The 17,924-nt window shown below is 46.5% G+C and overlaps 1 protein-coding gene across 2 annotated transcripts in view; it reads left to right on the plus strand.

Moving 5' to 3' along the window:
• Window positions 1-282: 282 nt before the first annotated feature.
• The window catches only part of Runx1 (RUNX family transcription factor 1), an 88,118-nt gene continuing 70,476 nt past the window's right edge, over window positions 283-17,924 (plus strand). For both annotated transcript variants that reach the window (XM_038345490.1, XM_038345491.1), the window contains exons 1-2: window positions 283-1,619; window positions 7,949-8,105. In XM_038345490.1, the coding sequence (XP_038201418.1) occupies window positions 1,350-1,619; window positions 7,949-8,105 (427 nt within the window). In that variant the 5' untranslated portion in view covers window positions 283-1,349. The remainder of the gene's footprint in view (window positions 1,620-7,948; window positions 8,106-17,924) is intronic.

Here is a 17,924-nt window from a genome sequence, read left to right on the forward strand (position 1 = left end):
GTTTCAACTTCTCTCCCGGCTGTGAACTTTTCTCCGATTGTTTCTTTTCCAAGGTTCCAGGAGAGCCGTGAAGTTGCGTGTGCGTGGCAGGGTGCGTGGGAGTGAGCGCGAGCGCATGTAACTCGAGCCTCCTGGTCTGCGGCGCTTCCTCCCCGGCCCGCTCCACCTGCTGCGGTTACACGGTGCTCGCTCGCTCGCTCGTGGGTATTTGTGCGCCCCAGCAGAAAAACCAGCCAGCCAGCCAGCCAGCGCCGGGCGACGTCGGAGGAAGATCATCTTGCTACTGCCAGAGTCTGAGCTGACTCACTCAACCAATGTAGACAGTGGCTAGCTTCCGAAGTGTGCGCGTCTGCCTGTGTGACCCAACCAACTTCGGCTCAGCTCCCACCAAACCACAGGATCAGCCACAAACTTAACCAACGTTCCCAAACCTGAGTCCTCAGATGTGGGAAGCTCTAGCTTGAGCGTCATCGAGTTTGTCTTTTTTCCCCCTCCCGATAAGATAGATTTCTTTGTAAAACTGAATTTTCTGCACTGACCATTTGTCCAAAATTTACTGAGAGAATAACGACAAGTGATTCTACCCCAGCCTATCAACTACTGAATCTGATTTTCAAGGCTACTTTTAAAAAAAGGAAAGACTTCAGCGAACATTAATGGATTTCTGTTGTGTTTAAATTCTCTACAGATTGAATTGTAAATATTTTATGAAGTAGATCATATGTATATATTTATATATACGAGCACATACATTACTAGCACAATCTTTTAATATTGCAGCTCCTGCTTTGGAGAACCGAAGTGAGTTTTTTACGATAAGAGGGGCTCCCTGTATGGAAGACACTCCTAAGTTTTGTATTTTGTTGGGACTTTAAACAAAACTGACCTGCAAGAAAGAAAAACAAACTGACAGGCAATTACCTGCTGGGACTTGCAAATCTAGTTTTTGCTGGTCATTTTGTTGTTATTGTTGTTGTTCTGAGCATAAATATTTTAGAACGTGTTCGGGAATTTTGCCTCCGGGACCGTTTGTAATAGCCAAAGACTGAACTTCAACTCTGAAAGCGAGGCTCCTTTGGGCACCCGTCTTTGGATTCTGGTTGCCCACTCTTTAATGCACTAATTGGCCAGTTGTTAGCCCTGTTTGGGTGAGGCCGATCCGACTAACTAGAACTCAGTTCGGGACTGTTGGTAATTTAGTCTCCCTCCTTCCCCACCGCCCTCCGGTAGTATTAAAGGTTCCTGAACTTGTATGTTGATCTCCCGGGAGCTGCTTGAAGAAGATACGATCCTGTGTTGCCGCCTAGTAGGAGCTGTTTTCAGGGTCCTTACTCAATCGGCTTGTTGTGATGCGTATCCCCGTAGATGCCAGCACGAGCCGCCGCTTCACGCCGCCTTCCACCGTGCTGAGCCCCGGCAAGATGAGCGAGGCGCTGCCGCTGGGCGCCCCGGACGGCGGCGCCGCCCTGGCCAGCAAACTGAGGAGCGGCGACCGCAGTATGGTAGAGGTACTAGCTGACCACCCGGGAGAGCTGGTGCGCACCGACAGCCCCAACTTCCTCTGTTCCGTGCTACCCACTCACTGGCGCTGCAACAAGACCCTGCCCATCGCTTTCAAGGTACTCCGGCCTGGAGAGGGTGGTGGGAGGCTGGGAGAAGGCCGGCCAATGCTCGGAGTGAGCCTAGAGGGCTGGGGCCAAGCGGCATCCAGAGACCTGTGTTGCCTGTGGAAGCCTCTGGTCCTTTTCACTGAGTTTGGGATGTGGGGATGCTGCGTTGCCTTGGCGACCCTTGGGAGGGACCCACCTTAGTCAGCCACAGAGGCATCCAAGAGGGTTTTGTTGTTGGTGGTGGTGTTTGTTTTAAAGTCAAGATAATCCCAGAACATCTACCATCTACTTTTGCTATAAACTAAAAAAAGTTAAAAACCTTGGAGAGGACAAATCCGTCTTCATTCGTAGGCTTCCCGGACCTCTGGATGAACACCCAGACAGTTTTGTGTTTCTCAAATTCTCAAATGAAGGAGAGAGGAGAGAGAGAGAGAGAGAGAGAGAGAGAGAGAGAGAGAGAGAGAGAGAGAGAGAGAGAGAGAGAGAGAGAGAGAGAGAGAGAGAGAGAGAGAGAGAGAGAGAGAGAGGCTTTAATACCTTCCGAATACCTTCCGGTCAGTAAAATAAAGCAACGAGGGAAAGCGCCAGGGGAACCCCCATCCCCAGCGCGCCTTTTTTTTTTTTTTTTAACTGCCCTATAGGAATCAGAATGTCCAAAGTCCACTGCAGGCGTAGTTAAGTTTGCCAAAGTACCAAGGAGTTTTTTGAGCCTATAGCCTGCTCCTGCCAGAAGCCTCAAGTAGCAAATCCTGTTGCTTTCTCTGGAACCCTCCAGAAAATTAAGCCCGGGGCAAGAAAGGTGCTGGGGTGTCTTCCCGACACCTGGAATGGTCCAATTCGGCGGCTTTTCTGTTAGAGGAGGGGGCAATGTCGACCTGGCAACTTTAAATGGGCAGCTCACTTTGGTTCGGGTCACTTTTCACTCTGATCTTGCCCTAGCTTTGAGTTGCTTTTAAACCTTGGCCTTCAGAAGCCAGAAGCGACGTATAAACAACCCCGGGCGTTTTTTAAAACAACTACCCTACTACTCTGGCAGGGCGCTTGAGGAATTTAAATTCTCTTCTTTGGTCTTCTTCGGTGGTGGATTTTAAAGGGTAAAGCTGAAAATCACACCCGCTGTGTCAGGCCCTGTTCTTTTAAAAGGCTGATAAAGGAGGAATAGCCAAGCTGTAGAGCAGAGCTGCCGGGTTTGGGGTTTATGTGTGTGTGTGGTGGTGGTGGTGGTGGTGGTGGTGGTGGTGGTGGTGGTGGTGGTGGTGGTGTGTGGGGGGGAGGGGTAGATGAAGAACTGACCCCTTTAGGAGGGAAATAAATTTAAGTTTTTCGTAGTTCCAGGCCTCAGCTGGACCTTGAATTAATTACAATGAATAATGCTAACTTTTTTGAAAAGTGCTGTCCAAATTCTTTTTTATGCTAAAATCACCATCCATATTTTCAAAATTACAGAAGCAGATTTCACAATCTTCTCTGTCTATAGAATTGCCGCTTTCATCAGTTTTTGAAAGCAACTTTTTAAATGGTAGGGGTCGGACTGAGGGTCAGAGGGCAGACAGGCACTTGGCTTTCCTGCCTTTCAGTTCTTTGGAAAGCCACCCCAATTCTTTCAGAGAAACGTTGTTAGATGGTGGTGTCTTCTGCTCACCGTGAGAGAGAACCTGAATGGGCTCAGCCCTGAGGTCACTGTCAGCAGAGAGAAATCAAGCTTTTTGTAGTCAACAAAGGGACCATTTAAGGTAGGTTTACCTGCGGAGCAGAGTTAAAGGGACTTCCTTGGGGGTGTACTCGGAGTTTTTCAAGGTGCTTCTTTTCTTTTACTGTGAGGGACCCCAGTTTATCAAGACACTAAATGATGGATTTTTTAAAAATTGTCTTCAGAGTTGAAGCAATGAAAACTCTTGAGCTTGCTACCACATGGAAATGTTTATTTTCTTTCAAAAGAATGAAAGACCATGCATACTGCTTTTAGAAACCGCGGAAAATTCCTTTTAGCAAAAATAATCACAGCCATAGAGGCTCCGTTTTATAAATGATTTTGGAAAACCCACTTCTAAAAGAATCTCGGTTTGTGTTCCTGAGTGACAGCCGGTAGCCATGACAAAGGTCAAGGTGGAAGTCAAGTGGGTCTCTTGAGAGCACATGGGGGGAAGGACAGGGCAGCAGAAAAATCAGACCACTTGGTTAATATCTGTCAGCACTCGGTCCCACAGAGAAGGCCCCTCTGGAGCTCAGCGCCGGCTGGACTGAGCCGGTACATAGGGGTTTCAGAGGCAGAGATGTACAGGTTGCATTTAAGAGGAAGCTGGACTTCAAAATAGAACAGCATCCTAGCTTCATTTTCTCGTCCTCCCTGGTCCCTGTGTGTACCAGCCCCTACCAAACGCCCTGAAACAGTTCTCACCCAAAATGTTTCTCTCCATTTGGATTTCAATTATATCTCAGGAGTCTCTTTAGTGGTTAATCCTGTAGGAATTATCTTATTCCCCATGATAAAAACCAGATTATGTGAAGCTGTGATGGAGTCCATCCCCAGAGAATAACATCTTCGGGAAGCTTCTGGAATTTTGTTAAGTCCTCTGCTTTAATCTTCAAGAATTATCAGGAGATTTAAATTCATGAATTCTCTTGAAAATAGATTTAAATTGTCCTAACTGGTTTTCCCACCTATCCTCCACCCCTCTTTGCTCCTTCACAGGAGAAACCCTTCACAGATGAGAAATTGTGAAGTCTGCTACATGCTATGCTGTATTGGCAGGAGCAGCAGCAACAAAGTTGTTTAGGTGATTGCAGCCGCTTTTGCAATACTGTAGCAGAGCGGTGTGTTTAGGTCCTGATACACAGGGGATAAGCATGCCTTCAACAGGGAGTTCCAAGACCCTGGCTGCTGCAGGATGAAATATGTTTTTTTTTTTTTTTGAAAAAAGGAACAAATAATTTTCTGGCAGGAAGATCATGGTCTCTAGCTACGCATTAAATGCCATCTCAGGTGAATTCTGTGTTCTATTCGCAGCCCACTCTGAAACTCTGGACGGTTAAGGAGTTTGCAGCAAATGAATTGTAGCTGTAACTTCAACCATAAAGTTGTCGGAAAAACGCCAGTTTCCGATTATGAACAGGCTAGCCAAGAACAGGGCTGGGAGGTCCTTAGAGCATAGAGGAGAGCTGATATTTTGCCCAACTTCCTGATACTTGGAGAACGGAGAAGTTCAACAAAGTATGAGCTATCTTTGGCCAGCAAGTCCCTTCTTGTCTGTTTGGTCTGTGCTAAATGTAAATGTTTGTCTTCCCTTACCTATTGTTTATAACTTTTTATTGCAGACGCTGCTTTTTATTTCTGTTTGGAGTTAGATTTTTTTCATTCCTTTTATATCACCTCTCATGGACAAAATCTGTATCAAATTGGAAGACATCTTAGTTTTAAATCTAAAAAGAAAAAAAGTTAGCCTAGTCTAAGTCTGCTTATCATTGGATGAAATAGAGTGTTAAATGTTCCTGGATTTAATTTGTCTCCTTCCCTTCCCCACAAAAACTCTTGGGAGATAAATCAAAAAGACAAAGTAGTAACAACTGAGTTCCAGGATGCCCCTTCCCACTTCCTTTAAAAATAGGGGTGATGAAATTTAAACTCCTGATTTTTAGACTTTTGAATTCCAACATCAGCAACCTTTTCTTAGACAGGCACCATGGCCCTTTTGTTCTGTCTGCATCTCTCCGTGAGGGCCTCCTGGGTTGACCCCCCACTAATGTCGTAGCACTGGAGCAATGATGGTAAACTGAGGCACACTGAGACACAGAAGGAGGAGGGCCATGACTCAGCATGCCTTTGGGCACTTATGGAACAGGATGTACTTATTTTAATTTCTTAAGAGATATGGGCCCCAACAGTAAGATTTCTGTTTAGAAGCCCAATTGTCTACCCAGTACCCTGATGCCCAGCGGGTGTAGAATTGAACTAAAGAGCCTACATCTCCACAGTCAGATGAGGCTGAGGAAGTGAAGTGTCTTCGTGGAGGACATTTCAACACTGTGAGCTAATTGTGCAGGGAGAAGTGAAAATAGAAAAAAAAATGGGGGAAAATAAAGAGAATAAAAACAGCAGAATTGATAGGAGTAGAGTTTTGTAGGAGCAGAAAGGAAGGCTAACAATGATCAATTAACTGATCAGGGAGATTTATTGCAATAATGTTCTGTGAAACAAAAGAGTTGTCACATTACCAATCTTAATTAAAGGTCATCAAACACTTGCGGTGGGATATAAACATCTAATTACAGACGGCTTACAGGATAGGTGTTTTAAAGTCTGCTTGTAGAAAGCATGTCCAACAATTGGAATGTAAGGGTTAAAAACAGAGGCAAGCGGCTCCCTCCTTGTCTCACAAAGCAAGCTGGTTAAGACAGATAAAATTAAAGAGCTAACAAGATACTTACCCAATACCCAGAGCAGAGTGTCCTGGTGATGTCCTAGGTTCTGTCCGTCCAGTTCTCCGGGCAGCTGGGGTCATTTCCTGGCATGTTCTTTGGAGCCCAGGAGATAGAGCAGCCACAATGAGTAAAAAATCACCCGGATAGTCATCCGCAGGGCCGCGGACAGCTAAGGGGGATGACTAAGCACACAGCGAGGATGGCGGGCAAAGGGACTGGACATTGATCCCAGATTAGCGAATCTGTGGCATCCTTTTTACATACAGACAGACAGAAATATTCCTTTAATAAATTATGCAGCACCTAGTATGCAGGAAATAACTGAAAAAGTAACAGCGTGTTGAGAAATGTTCGCTGCCGCCAGCTTGAGGGCCCCTACCTAAGGATGACCATGTGACCAGATAAATAACAACATCTTCACTACGGACTGACAGCATAGGTCAGAAATGATTGGGGGGGGGGGGGAACTGAACTTGAGGTATTTTGATTTGAATTCCATGGACCACTTTGAAATTGGAACACACAAATGTGAGCTGTAATCAAGTCAAAACTCAAAATCACTGCTGAAGCCAAAGGATGCCAGGCTTGGTGGTATACACCTGTAAGCCCTGGCCTCACAGGCAAAGACGAGAGGATTGTGAGTTCAAGACCATTCTAGGCCATCTAATGAGACTCCCCGCTCTAAAACAAAATAAAAAGATTCAAATAGCAGCCACACGGTGGATAATATTTTGTGAAGTAATTTTAAGACACGTACTGCAGAGTATTTTCATTTAAAATTGGTGCTTTTTTTGTTTTATGGATATGAAATGTGTTTAACTACCAGTTGTCTTCAAAATATAACAAACCCTTCCCTACTCAGCGACAGTAATGGGATCCCTCAGAATGCAGATAGTACATGTTTGAGGCTCACAGGTCTCACATTTGGTTTGAGGAGGCTAATTAAATTGGAACCCCCTTTGTCCCAAAGTCGTCCCCTTTGTAATCAATAATAAATAAATGGCACATTTCTGGATTGTCTCCTAGTCCACTGCTAGTGAGAATCCAATAGAAGCAGAAAGAGATGCCCGACATCAGCCGCAAGCGGGCAGGTTAAATCCTTCTGGGGTCCCTGGAAGCTGCCCGTGTGGGGGACACATCCTGTAACCCAGGCACTCGCAGAGCAGAGACAGGAAGATCAGGGTTCGAGGCCATCTCTTAGACAAAGAGCTTGAGGTCACCCTGGGCTACATGAGACCCTGTCTTGGGAAAAATAGAATAAAATCAGTAGCAAAAGTCAACTTTAAGTTTAACAGAACTAAGTGTAAATTGCTAAGTCCAGGTCCTGTTAGACACATCAGTGAAGGTCCAAGCAAGAAAATGATGGGTTGGAGAAACGGCTCAGTAGGAAAGAACACAGGAGACTGCAGCAGGGAATCGGCTCACCCCAGCCTCTGTCAGGTGACTCACATCTGCTTACGATTCCACCCCAGGGTGTGCTGACATCTCTGACCTCCAGGGGCACTACATGTATACACGCACACATACAATTAATTCAAAATAACAAAATAAATCCTTTTAAAAAGGAGGATTAGATTATAAACTACAAACATACGAACATGAGGTCTTAAGAGATGACTACATTGACAAGAAGCAGCATCTTCTCAGAGTCCCTGTCCCCTTTTGTCTTGTCCCCGCTGTTTTGTGTGACCTCAATGGCTTTACTTGTTTTGATCCACCGCTGCCTTCCTCACCTCCGTCTACGCGCTGTGGAATTAACAGACAGCCTTCCTGTTACTGCGCAAGTAACAACGACTCTTCTGAAAACCAGGAAGTGTCATTAAGCATAGGTGTAACTTTAGACCGGTTGTCACGCCAATGGCATGGACGTGTACCTGCGGCAGCTCTGATGTCCGCGCGTTTGTTTGACTGATGTCTAGGTGGTAGCGCTGGGGGACGTTCCGGATGGCACTCTGGTCACCGTCATGGCAGGCAACGATGAAAACTACTCGGCGGAGCTGAGAAACGCTACGGCAGCCATGAAGAACCAAGTGGCAAGATTCAACGACCTCCGGTTTGTCGGTCGGAGTGGTAGAGGTACGTCTGTCACGGATGAGCCCAAAACATATTTGCCTGGGAGCAAACCCAGGCTTACCGGATAGCAGTTTCTTAGTATTGATGCCGCATCAAACTTTAATATGTTTATTTGAAATTTAATACTTCTGCAAGAATCTAATTTTATATTATCACGTTTGATAACTAAATTGCCTTAGGGCTGACTTGGAATACACAATACATGAATGAATTACTTTTTTGTTTTGTTTTGGTTTGGTTTGGTTTTGGTTTTGGTTTTTCAAGACATGTTTTTTCTATGTAGCCCTGGCTCTCTTGAAACTAGCTCTGTAGACCAGGTTGGCCTTGAACTCACAGAGATCCACCTGCCTCTGCCTCCTGAGTGCTGGGATTAAAGGCATGCACCACCAGTGCCCGGCATGAATTATGAAAACACTTCAGTATTTTTCTAAAACGAGAAAAGTGAACCTCACCATAATGAGAACTAAGACTATGTAATGAGAGTTCACTGCCGGGCAATGTGAGCATCGTGAGCCTTCAGCCTATGGTACTTGTGGCTTCTACCACAAGCGACAGGGTTTCAACTGGCCACATCAGTGGTTTGGGGAATCCTTACACTAGATGATATGGTTTTAAGCAAGCTTACATTTCTAGGACAAACACGGAATCATATTAGCACAACCGAGAACAGCATGGCCATCGTGATGTGTTTATTCTTTTTGCAGCCTATTACAGTTTGGTGGGAGAAAAGGGGCTCATTTAACTTTCAGATGTTAATTTTGTTAGAGACCTGATTATTCAAAGAAGCCATTACCTTAGCTCAGGTCGGCAGGCAGTTTTATTGACCTTCACCCTTAACCATCTATCAAGCACTAGAGCGGAAAGAGGGATCTTGTTTCACTGTAGATTTCTCTACTTTCCAGTTACTTCTCAAGTATTGTATTTTATCTCTCTTCCTAGGACCTAAATCATATTTTACAAACATCAACAAGTAGTGAAAATTTAAGAGCAGTGGACCTGGTTTAAAGTTTCACTTTTGTAATGTAGCGCTCAACAAGCCTGGCCATCAGAGGTATTCCTAGCTTAAAGGAAGGATACATGTCTCAGTAGCAGTAATAGTTCCTGCATTGGAGAAGAAGTAGGAAGGGGTCAGTCATGTCTGCAGCTGAGTGGAGAGCCCTTGCCCAGCATATGCAAGGCCCTCTGTCCGGTCCGCAGTACAAAACAAAACAACCAGACTGGCAAATGTAGAAAAGCGCAGGCAAAGGTGTCTTCATCACGCCTGTCTACAAAGGCGTCCAGAAAACCTAGAGAAGCTGTTCTTAGTGGGAGACAGGAGAGGGTAAGTGTATGGGCATCTGGGCTGTTGTGCTGCTAGCCTAGATGTCCGGGCCATTTTCATAATGAAATCACAGCTGGGAAAAAAAACCCCTATAATGTGATTGAAAATTAATGTTCACACTACTATGCTAATAATAGGGTGATTCAGAGAGGCGTCTGTCCTCTTACTGAAAGCCGGTGATGCTGTGAGCGTGTGTCGTTAAGTGGGTTCACTTGTTATAGCGAAAGTCTGTCTTTGAGCAAATGGACCTCGCATTATGGTTCAGAGGCCTGTGTTTAGCAAGCATCATGAAGAGGGTGGGAAGCCAAGAAGAAGCAATGACCCCACAGCCAGGCCCCCACCTGCCTAGCCGTGACCTTCACTGGGCTTAGGAGGTGCCCGGTTTAGAAACGGCTAGCTGGGAATAGCTTGGTTGCCAGAGAAAGTGTGGTTCTACCCGTAGGCGTCTATGAATCTTTTTGTCCTGCTTGGCTATGGGGGGTTTGAAGACTGTTTCCTGGCCCGTTCCAGTGACGTTTCCATTAGGGAGCTGCGTGGTGACTCCGACACCCGTCAGAATAGGTTGATGACGGCGAAGAGTGGGTTTTGAAAGCAGCAATGCTTCCTTTTGTGGTGCCGAGGGCTGGTCCCCATCTCTCTTTGGTCATTTCTGTTTTGAGTGGGTGACTAATAGGCGCTGGTGTTTACCTGAGGAACGGCGGACTGTTTCCCCAAGGTGTGGGCTGTTTACATTCTGCTACCTGATTCGTGCCAGTGTGCACTTGAGTTTGCATAAACCCCCCAAAAGAAAACAGCAACATCAAGGCCAGGTTGTCTTCTCATACCCTGAAATGAAAAAAATTAATCAGATGCAAAATTAAAAAAAAGGAGGATTATAATCGATTTGAACAGGCTCTCCTCGCCATGCCTGATAGTAAATCATTAAAACTCAGGAACACTAATTGACCACTTGACCCAGTTACCGTTACTGTATATAACACTGGTCTTGAGTTTTATGGTTTAAATTTTTTTATGTCAATAATGTAAGACAAGTGAGCTCTTGGGAGGCTGAACATAGTTTTGCCTCATAATTTCACTTTGTAGTCACAAAATTTAATTTTATTTTCCTTTTTTTGTGTCATCATCAAAGCCTGGTAGTAGACAACCCCCACCTTGTTCTCTCTCTCTCTCTCTCTCTCTCTCTCTCTCTCTCTCTCTCTCTCCTTTCCAAGCTCTCTCTAATTCTAACAATTAGTCCTAATCCCTCTGGCTGAGCCTTGCCTTTTAAAGTTTCATTATGTTTTATTAAGGGATATTAAGACTCGGCTCTTTCGTTTTCTGTTTTCTAAAATGTGTCTAAAAATATGGCCCTTGGCATTCACAGACTGACCCAGAGGTCTGGCTTTTTATCCATGCACACATCTTAAGGGCAGTTTTGAGTTGTCAATGATGGGTTCTCCAAGGAGCCTGGATGCTCGGTGTGGAGTGAAAAGTAGAGAATCTACGTAAGGGTGCCCCCTTTATTTCGTCAGATGCCAGACGTTGGGTGTTGGTGACCCCCACCGAGACTGCCAGAGCTACCCAAGGAAGGGTTTTTCTCTGTTCCAAGAAATGGATCTGTCTGGTGCTGGCTGGTGGCCAACGCCACAGCTCCTAACCTCAGGTTCAGCCGGTGACTGGGAGAACCTGCCTGTCTGGCTCCTAAGGCAAGGCTGATCACAGGCCCTGTGAGCACTGTTGAAGGCCAAGGCTGCAGCTTCCAGCTTCTTCCCTGGCCTCTGACTTCCCCCTGCTTCCCCTTGCTGTCCAGGTAGCTGAGATCTAGTATCTCACCCCAGGAATGTTTCTCTCTTTGGTTTCCGATCTGCCTGTTGACTTGCAGTGACTTTCACAGAGAGCTGCCCCCAGTTGGGGGTGGGGTGAGATATGGGAGTCCTGCAAGACCTACTGAAGTCCAGAGGTTAGGAAGGGACACAAGTGGTTGTCAGAACAATTGTTTTAATCACAGGGCCTGAGACTATCAGTCACCTCCAAGTTCAGGGTCAACAAGAACGCTCCTCCGTGAGGTTAAATACCTGAGCGCTTGTCCCTGTCTACAACTGTCACCAGTAGGTTCCCGTGACGAGAACGCTCCCCACAGAGTGAGGTGGAAGACCTTTAAGGAACTTTAGCAGTAGTGTCTGAAAATGCCTCTTCCCTCCTAGAGTATTCTATTAGCTGCCAATGAATTGATCCGTCAGGGAATATAGCTTCAGTGACTTCACTGGGAACCAAAGCACACAACTATCAAATGTATCAACAACTGTGTTGTGAGGAGGGAAACCATGACCAATTAACATTTGTTCTAAGAATGTGATTTTTAATCTTTGGGAGATGTCATAGATAATTCTGAAAATCCTCCGAAAGACTTCCCGAGAATGAAAGAAGCTCCTGCGTGCACGGATTTCTGTGTGCCGCGCTGAAATTTCCGGAGTTTGTTTGTAGATCTTCTGGGATGTGGAGATGCCGAAATGTGCACATTGGGAATGTGGAACACCAGCTTAGCACCAAGCTTTATGCTCTACAGATACCCAGAAAACAAATATACAAGGGAGCCACACGGCTAACACTTTCCTGTGCCCTTCTCTTATGTTGGTGACCGCGGTAGACTCGGGACCTGGTTTGTAGGAGTTAGGAACCTACAGAATTTAAAAGGCTAATCCAGGCCTTCGGTGAAGCCCTAGCATGTGGGTGAATGCAATCACTTACACAGGATTGCAGGCCCTCTGTCCTTGACAGTGAGGTTTCTTCCCCAGTGACCATCCGCCCAGGCTGTAGTGGCACTCACCGTGAAACCAAGTGTTCTGTGCTCTGTCGGGAAAGGGTTTCACTTCTCAGTGGGATCTGCTGTTTACCCTGACCTCCCGGCAGCTCGGAACTTGCTCCGTTTTGAAAATAGTCCTTTGCTGAAGTGAAATTCCTTCCTCGACTCTTGCTGTGGACGTCTTCCCAGACATAATATTTATCCTGTCACAATCTAGGCTCTTTCGTATTTGTGTAATGTTGGTTTCTTAAGGCAGTCTCGTTCCCCTTCTGCAGGATTCTGGGTACGAAATGGGGATGTTGTCTCTCAGCTCAGTGGAAGGCTGTGGTGGAGAAGCATTTGGGGAAGGATAAACTGTACTTATCCTCTGAACAGGGAGGGGCGTCTTTATGTAGTGGCTTTTACCGGAGAGCTGGTCTGAGTGACTCACAATGTTATCATAGATCCACATCATTCTTTATTTGATCGCCAATTCATTTACTAGAAGAAGGAAAAATCCAACTGCCAGCCCCAGTGATGTTTCATGGAGAACATTGTAGGTAAGCAATAGAAACTGGCAGTTGGGTCTCCTAGATAAAGCAAGTAAAAGGGAATATATGAGTTGCATTCAAATCAAATGTCCATTTTCTCCCTTTTTCTTCCTGGCTTTCCATTTAGAATTTGTAATAGCGCGTGTAGTAAGGTCCGTTTCCCTCAGATTTATCTGTGAACAAATGGGATAAAACAGGCCAAAATAAAAATAAAAACAGACAAAACTAAACAAACCCAGGGCCTCTCAGAGAACAAGCCCCAGCTGGCCCCATCAAATACTTCCTTTCCACGGCAGGTCACAAGTTCCACCCGGAACTGAGGCAGACTCTGCCTGTCTGACCAAGATTTTATATTTGACAGTAAAAGAGTTAGCAACACTTTTCTCAAGCGAGCTTCTTCTCGTCCGGCTGAAAGCCTGGGTTGGTCAGAAGAGCCTTAGCAAGAAGAAGGAGCAGCTCACCACGCGCTCATCCCTGTGGGAACACAGTAGCGACCTGCTCTACTCCGTCAGACTTTCCTTGCTGGTTTTTAACAAAATGCCAGGCATCCAGGATGGTGTGTCATGCAGCAGCTTTTCTTGGTTGAGGTCATTTGCATGAATAGAATTTTTCAGTTGTGGTGCAGAAACTGCCCCTCTATGGAGCCGTCCTCCGCCCTTCCTGGGCAGCAGGGCTTCTTAGTGAGCCAGGAATGAAGACTGCCTGCCCATCAGAAAGTGCCTCGGAGAGAAATAATGGTCTAGTGACTTTTAGAGCTTCCTGTTATGACAGCGTCATAGACATAAACAGTGATCCAGCTAGCTATTCAATGTGGCTCATTTTAATAAATCAGCTTTCTTTCTTCCGTGTGTGTGTGTGTGTGTGTGTGTGGTATGTGTGTGGTGTGTGTGTGGTATGTGTGTGGTGTGTGTGTGTTATGTGTGGGTGTGTGTGGGGGGGTGGTATGTGTGTGGTGTGTGTGTTATGTGTGTGTGTGTGTGTGGTGTGTGTGTTATGTGTGTGTGGGGGTGTGTGTGTGTGGGTGGTATGTGTGTGGTGTGTGTGTGTTATGTGTGTGTGGGTGTGTGTGTGTGTGGGTGGTATGTGTGTGGTGTGTGTGCGGTATGTGCGTGTGTGGTGTGTGTGTGCACGCGTGTGCGCACGCATGTGTTAGCTGCTAAGGTACAAGGAGGGTGGAGGAGGCTGGTTATGGAAGAATATATTCTGTCTTTCAGGATTTTTTTTTGAAGCAGAGATGGTGGGTGTAATGTCTGCTGAATTGTCCCTCCCTGCTGGTGACTATACAAACAAGCTGAGGACAGTAAGGGGTGTTTAAGAATGACTGTGTGCAGTCACCCTTGGTGTCTATGGAAGGTTGGTCCAGAACCCCTCCCTTAAGTTCAGACATCTGCAGTTGCTCAAACTATTCATACAGAATGGTGCAGCCTTTGTAAATGACCCTGCACACTCTCTAATATAATTTACATCATGCCTAGATTACTTACGGTAGCTAACAGAGTATCACTTACACATAAGTAGTTGCTGTGGCATTGTTTGGGGAATAATAACGAAAAATAAAGCCCACACGTTTAGTACAAATGGGTTTCCCCCCAAGTGTTTGTCATCTGTGATTGCTTGAATCCACAGACGTGGGATCCACAGATGTGGGACCTACTCCGCTGTAACTGTGCAGTGGTGTGTACTCTGCAGGTTCGGTTGTTGGTCCTTACCCAGGGGTTTGTATTCGTGTGTTTATACTTCCTTTGGGAGACTTCTTGGATCAAAATGTTCTCGAAGATTGCTTGAGTCTATGCTGATAGTATCTTCTCATATGAAGCCTCAGCCAAGCAAATTAGCAAGAATGGATGAGCGTGCTGTCTGTGAAAATGTCCCAGTATACAGCTGCCTGGCAGGGAGTGGGGACCCATAGGCTGCTCACATTTATAAACACGCTGCCTGTGTTTATAAACACGCCTTGGTGAGTTTCAGCAGTGCCTGTCCTCCATGGCTGATTCTGCCGTGACTCTCCCAGTCAGGGAGAATGGAGTTAATGGTTAGTTTCACACTGCACGGACTCTTTGGGATCCCAGCTCACTGCCCAGACTTTATTAGCCTATACTGGGCAGCCCGTCCCATTTAGGAACTCCATTTGCTCTGACCGAATTTGGTCCAACCAGACTGCCAGCTTGCATGGGTGCATGGAGTGTAAAGAAATCCCAGCAGCCTCCTATGAGAGGCTCGTGTTATAATTCCGGACTCCCAGTGGGTTTCCTGTGACCTCCTAACAGGGGAGGAAGTAGTCTCTCAGAAGCCACCTAAACTCTGCTTTCCTCATAGACGTTGTGAGCGAATTTGAGCTTATCTTCTGACGTGAAGTGCTCCCTGCTTTTAGAGATGTAAGACCTTCCTCGGAGGCACATGGCCCAGCCGTCCTGCCTCCCCAACACCTGATCCAGGAGGCCCAGGTCCAGTGAATGAGAGGGCTGGCCAGTGTCCCCTAGGAAAGTGTGTGTCTCTAATCAAGTCACCTCATGCAAAGGAAGGAGCCACACAGAATTCTGCATCCTCATCAGATCTTCACGGACAAGGCGAGAAGGGAGGGGCCGTTTGGAGGGAGAATGGCTCCCCTCATGGTGGACCATTCATAGTCCTGAGCCCATAGTATTCGCTCAGAGTTCTGGCCATGGATCTTCCCAGACATCTTTCTTTCTATTTGAAATCTTTTTATGGAGTGTGTTCAGCATTGTATGGCGTGTGTTTGTCATTGTATGGCGTGTGTTTGTCATTGTATGGAGTGTGTTTTGCATTTATACAATGCCAGTCCATACGACTGTGTTTGGCATTGTGTGGACTGTGCTCAACAATGTATGGAGCGTGTTTGGCATTGTATGGTGTGTGTTCAGCATTGTATGGTGTGTGTTCAGCATAGTATGGCGTGTGTTCAGCATTGTATGGCGTGTGTTCGGCATTGTTTGGAGTGTGTTTGGCATTTCTACAATGCCAGTCCACACGACTGTGTTTGGCATCGTATGCGGCATGTTCGGCATCATATGGTGCGTGTTCGGCATTGTGTGGAGTGTGTTGGGCATTGTGTGGACTGTCAGGCATTGTGTGCACTGTGTCAGGCATTGTATGGTGCGTGTTCGGCATTGTGTGGAGCGTGTTGGGCATTGTGTGCACTGTGTCTGGCATTGTGTGCACTGTGTCAGGCATTGTGTGCACTGTGCTCGACAACGTATGTGCAGTATTCAGATCTCACTCTTCTGTCCATTTCCCTATTATTGGTGAGGAGCTATCTGAACCAGGTTCATTCCTAAGGCTGCTTGTCTTCTTAAATGGCACCTCCAGAACCTACGGTAAAGGTCCTTTGAGCTGCTACCCCAGGGGCAGGTCCTCTTCATCCTTTCCTAGTAGGTGATCAATGTTGATGAGCCTCTTAGTGCTTCACAGCTGGGATGAGCTGCCACCCCTGGGGAAATTTGATGAGGGCAGCAGATATGTTTGATTATCACAGACTGAATTGGGGCTCATAGCACCCGAAGGTTGAGGCCAGAGATCTGCTAAACACCCTCCTCAGTGCAGAATCCCCTCCCCAACAGAAACCAACTCTAAAACTAAAATCATGGCCATACTGGGGCCACCCCGACCTGGCCCACCACTCTCCACGGTTGTCAAGAATCTCTCTCTTGCCCCTCCTCCCTCACACTCTTTACCTTCCTTGAAAATCTACGAAACTTTAAATCTGTGATATCTACACTGAATAAAAAAGTGGAGGCAGGAGGACCAGAAGTTCAATATATAACCAGAAGGTTATATATTGAGTTCCAGACAAGCCTGGTCTTGGGGTGGGGTTGGGGAGATAAATCTATCAATCAATCAATATCAATCAATCAATCAGTAAGAATGTATCCAGAAGCCCTGAGTGAGCTTCAGTGACTTTCCCCCAAACCAGAAATCCGGCTCTGCCCAGTGGTATCTTCAGTGGGCCAATGGCTGGCTGACCAGTAACCACCCACTGCCTAGATCCCTGCCAGTGAGTCCCTCTTCCAGGGCTGTCTTCCCACCAGGCAGTGGATTCTACCAACTTTTCACTGAGAGCAGATCATCTGTCCCCCACTGACACTTAGAGCCACCCTGCAGTGGCTGTGCTGTGCATTGTTGGATGCACATACCAGTGACCGCCCCCACACCCCCACCTTCTCAGTCATGACAGTCTGAAATATCCACGGGCATTGTCAAACCTCCCCTGAGGGCAGAGAAGTTGCAAACAACTCACTTAGAGGTGTGTGTCTGCTGGGGCTCTATTCCCCTTTTGTCCCTGGAGAGGAGGAGGCTCAGAGACGGTTGATTACTTGAGATAAAATGCAGGTTTTGCTTTCCCTGGATAAAAACCTTGGTAAAGTCTCACACCTGGGTCAGTCTCTTCAGAGACAGGACCCCTGGGAGGGACAGTGGCGGCCACAGGCAGAATGTTCAGAGGCTGGCATCAGTAAGGAGTCCTGTGCAAGAGCTTCCAGATCCACCCATTCTCCCCAGCCTCCTGGAGCTCTGAGGGCCCGAAAGGGTTATGCCCAGCAGGCACTGAGATTTCAGATTAGCAATGGACGAGCTGAAATTAAATATGGACTGTAATTCGAAGCACCGCTTTTCATGGGAAAAGACGTTCTCCCAACTTAGCCTGTCCAACGCTTTTGTCCAAACATTAATAGCATGCAAATATTTATGATTCATACAGGCCCCTTTTAATTCCCAAGAGTATTTTAACAATAAATACTGCATTTTGACAATGAAGCAGAATAATCCCTTTGTTCCATAGCAGAGCTCCGCAGGCTGGCACCCAGCAGCATGGCATTCTTCCTGGGTGGGAACTGCTGGTTCCACCCAAGCTTAGGGGTGTTCTGCATCTGCGTGACCTGTGCATGCTTTGGATGGTGCTCCAGGCCGTCCATCCTGCTGTTCCCCAGAAGTCATTCTTATCTCATCGTTTTAATAAATTGCAAGTTAATAGTCACACGTGGGTTTTCTCTAGTGGCCACAGGGAACCCAGTCTGTTGCTTGCAGCCGCCTCTGACTCCACGATTGTCTTGCATTCTGGCCAAATTCCTGGGCTCTGGATTACACTAAAGCCACCCAGTCTCACTTACGGTTCCTCTAACTTATCGCACTTCCACAGAAGTATGTATCTATGCAGAATGATTCTGTGGGTCTTG

Source organism: Arvicola amphibius, chromosome 10 (genome assembly GCF_903992535.2).
Source record: "Arvicola amphibius chromosome 10, mArvAmp1.2, whole genome shotgun sequence".
Classification (NCBI taxonomy): Eukaryota; Metazoa; Chordata; class Mammalia; order Rodentia; family Cricetidae; genus Arvicola; species Arvicola amphibius.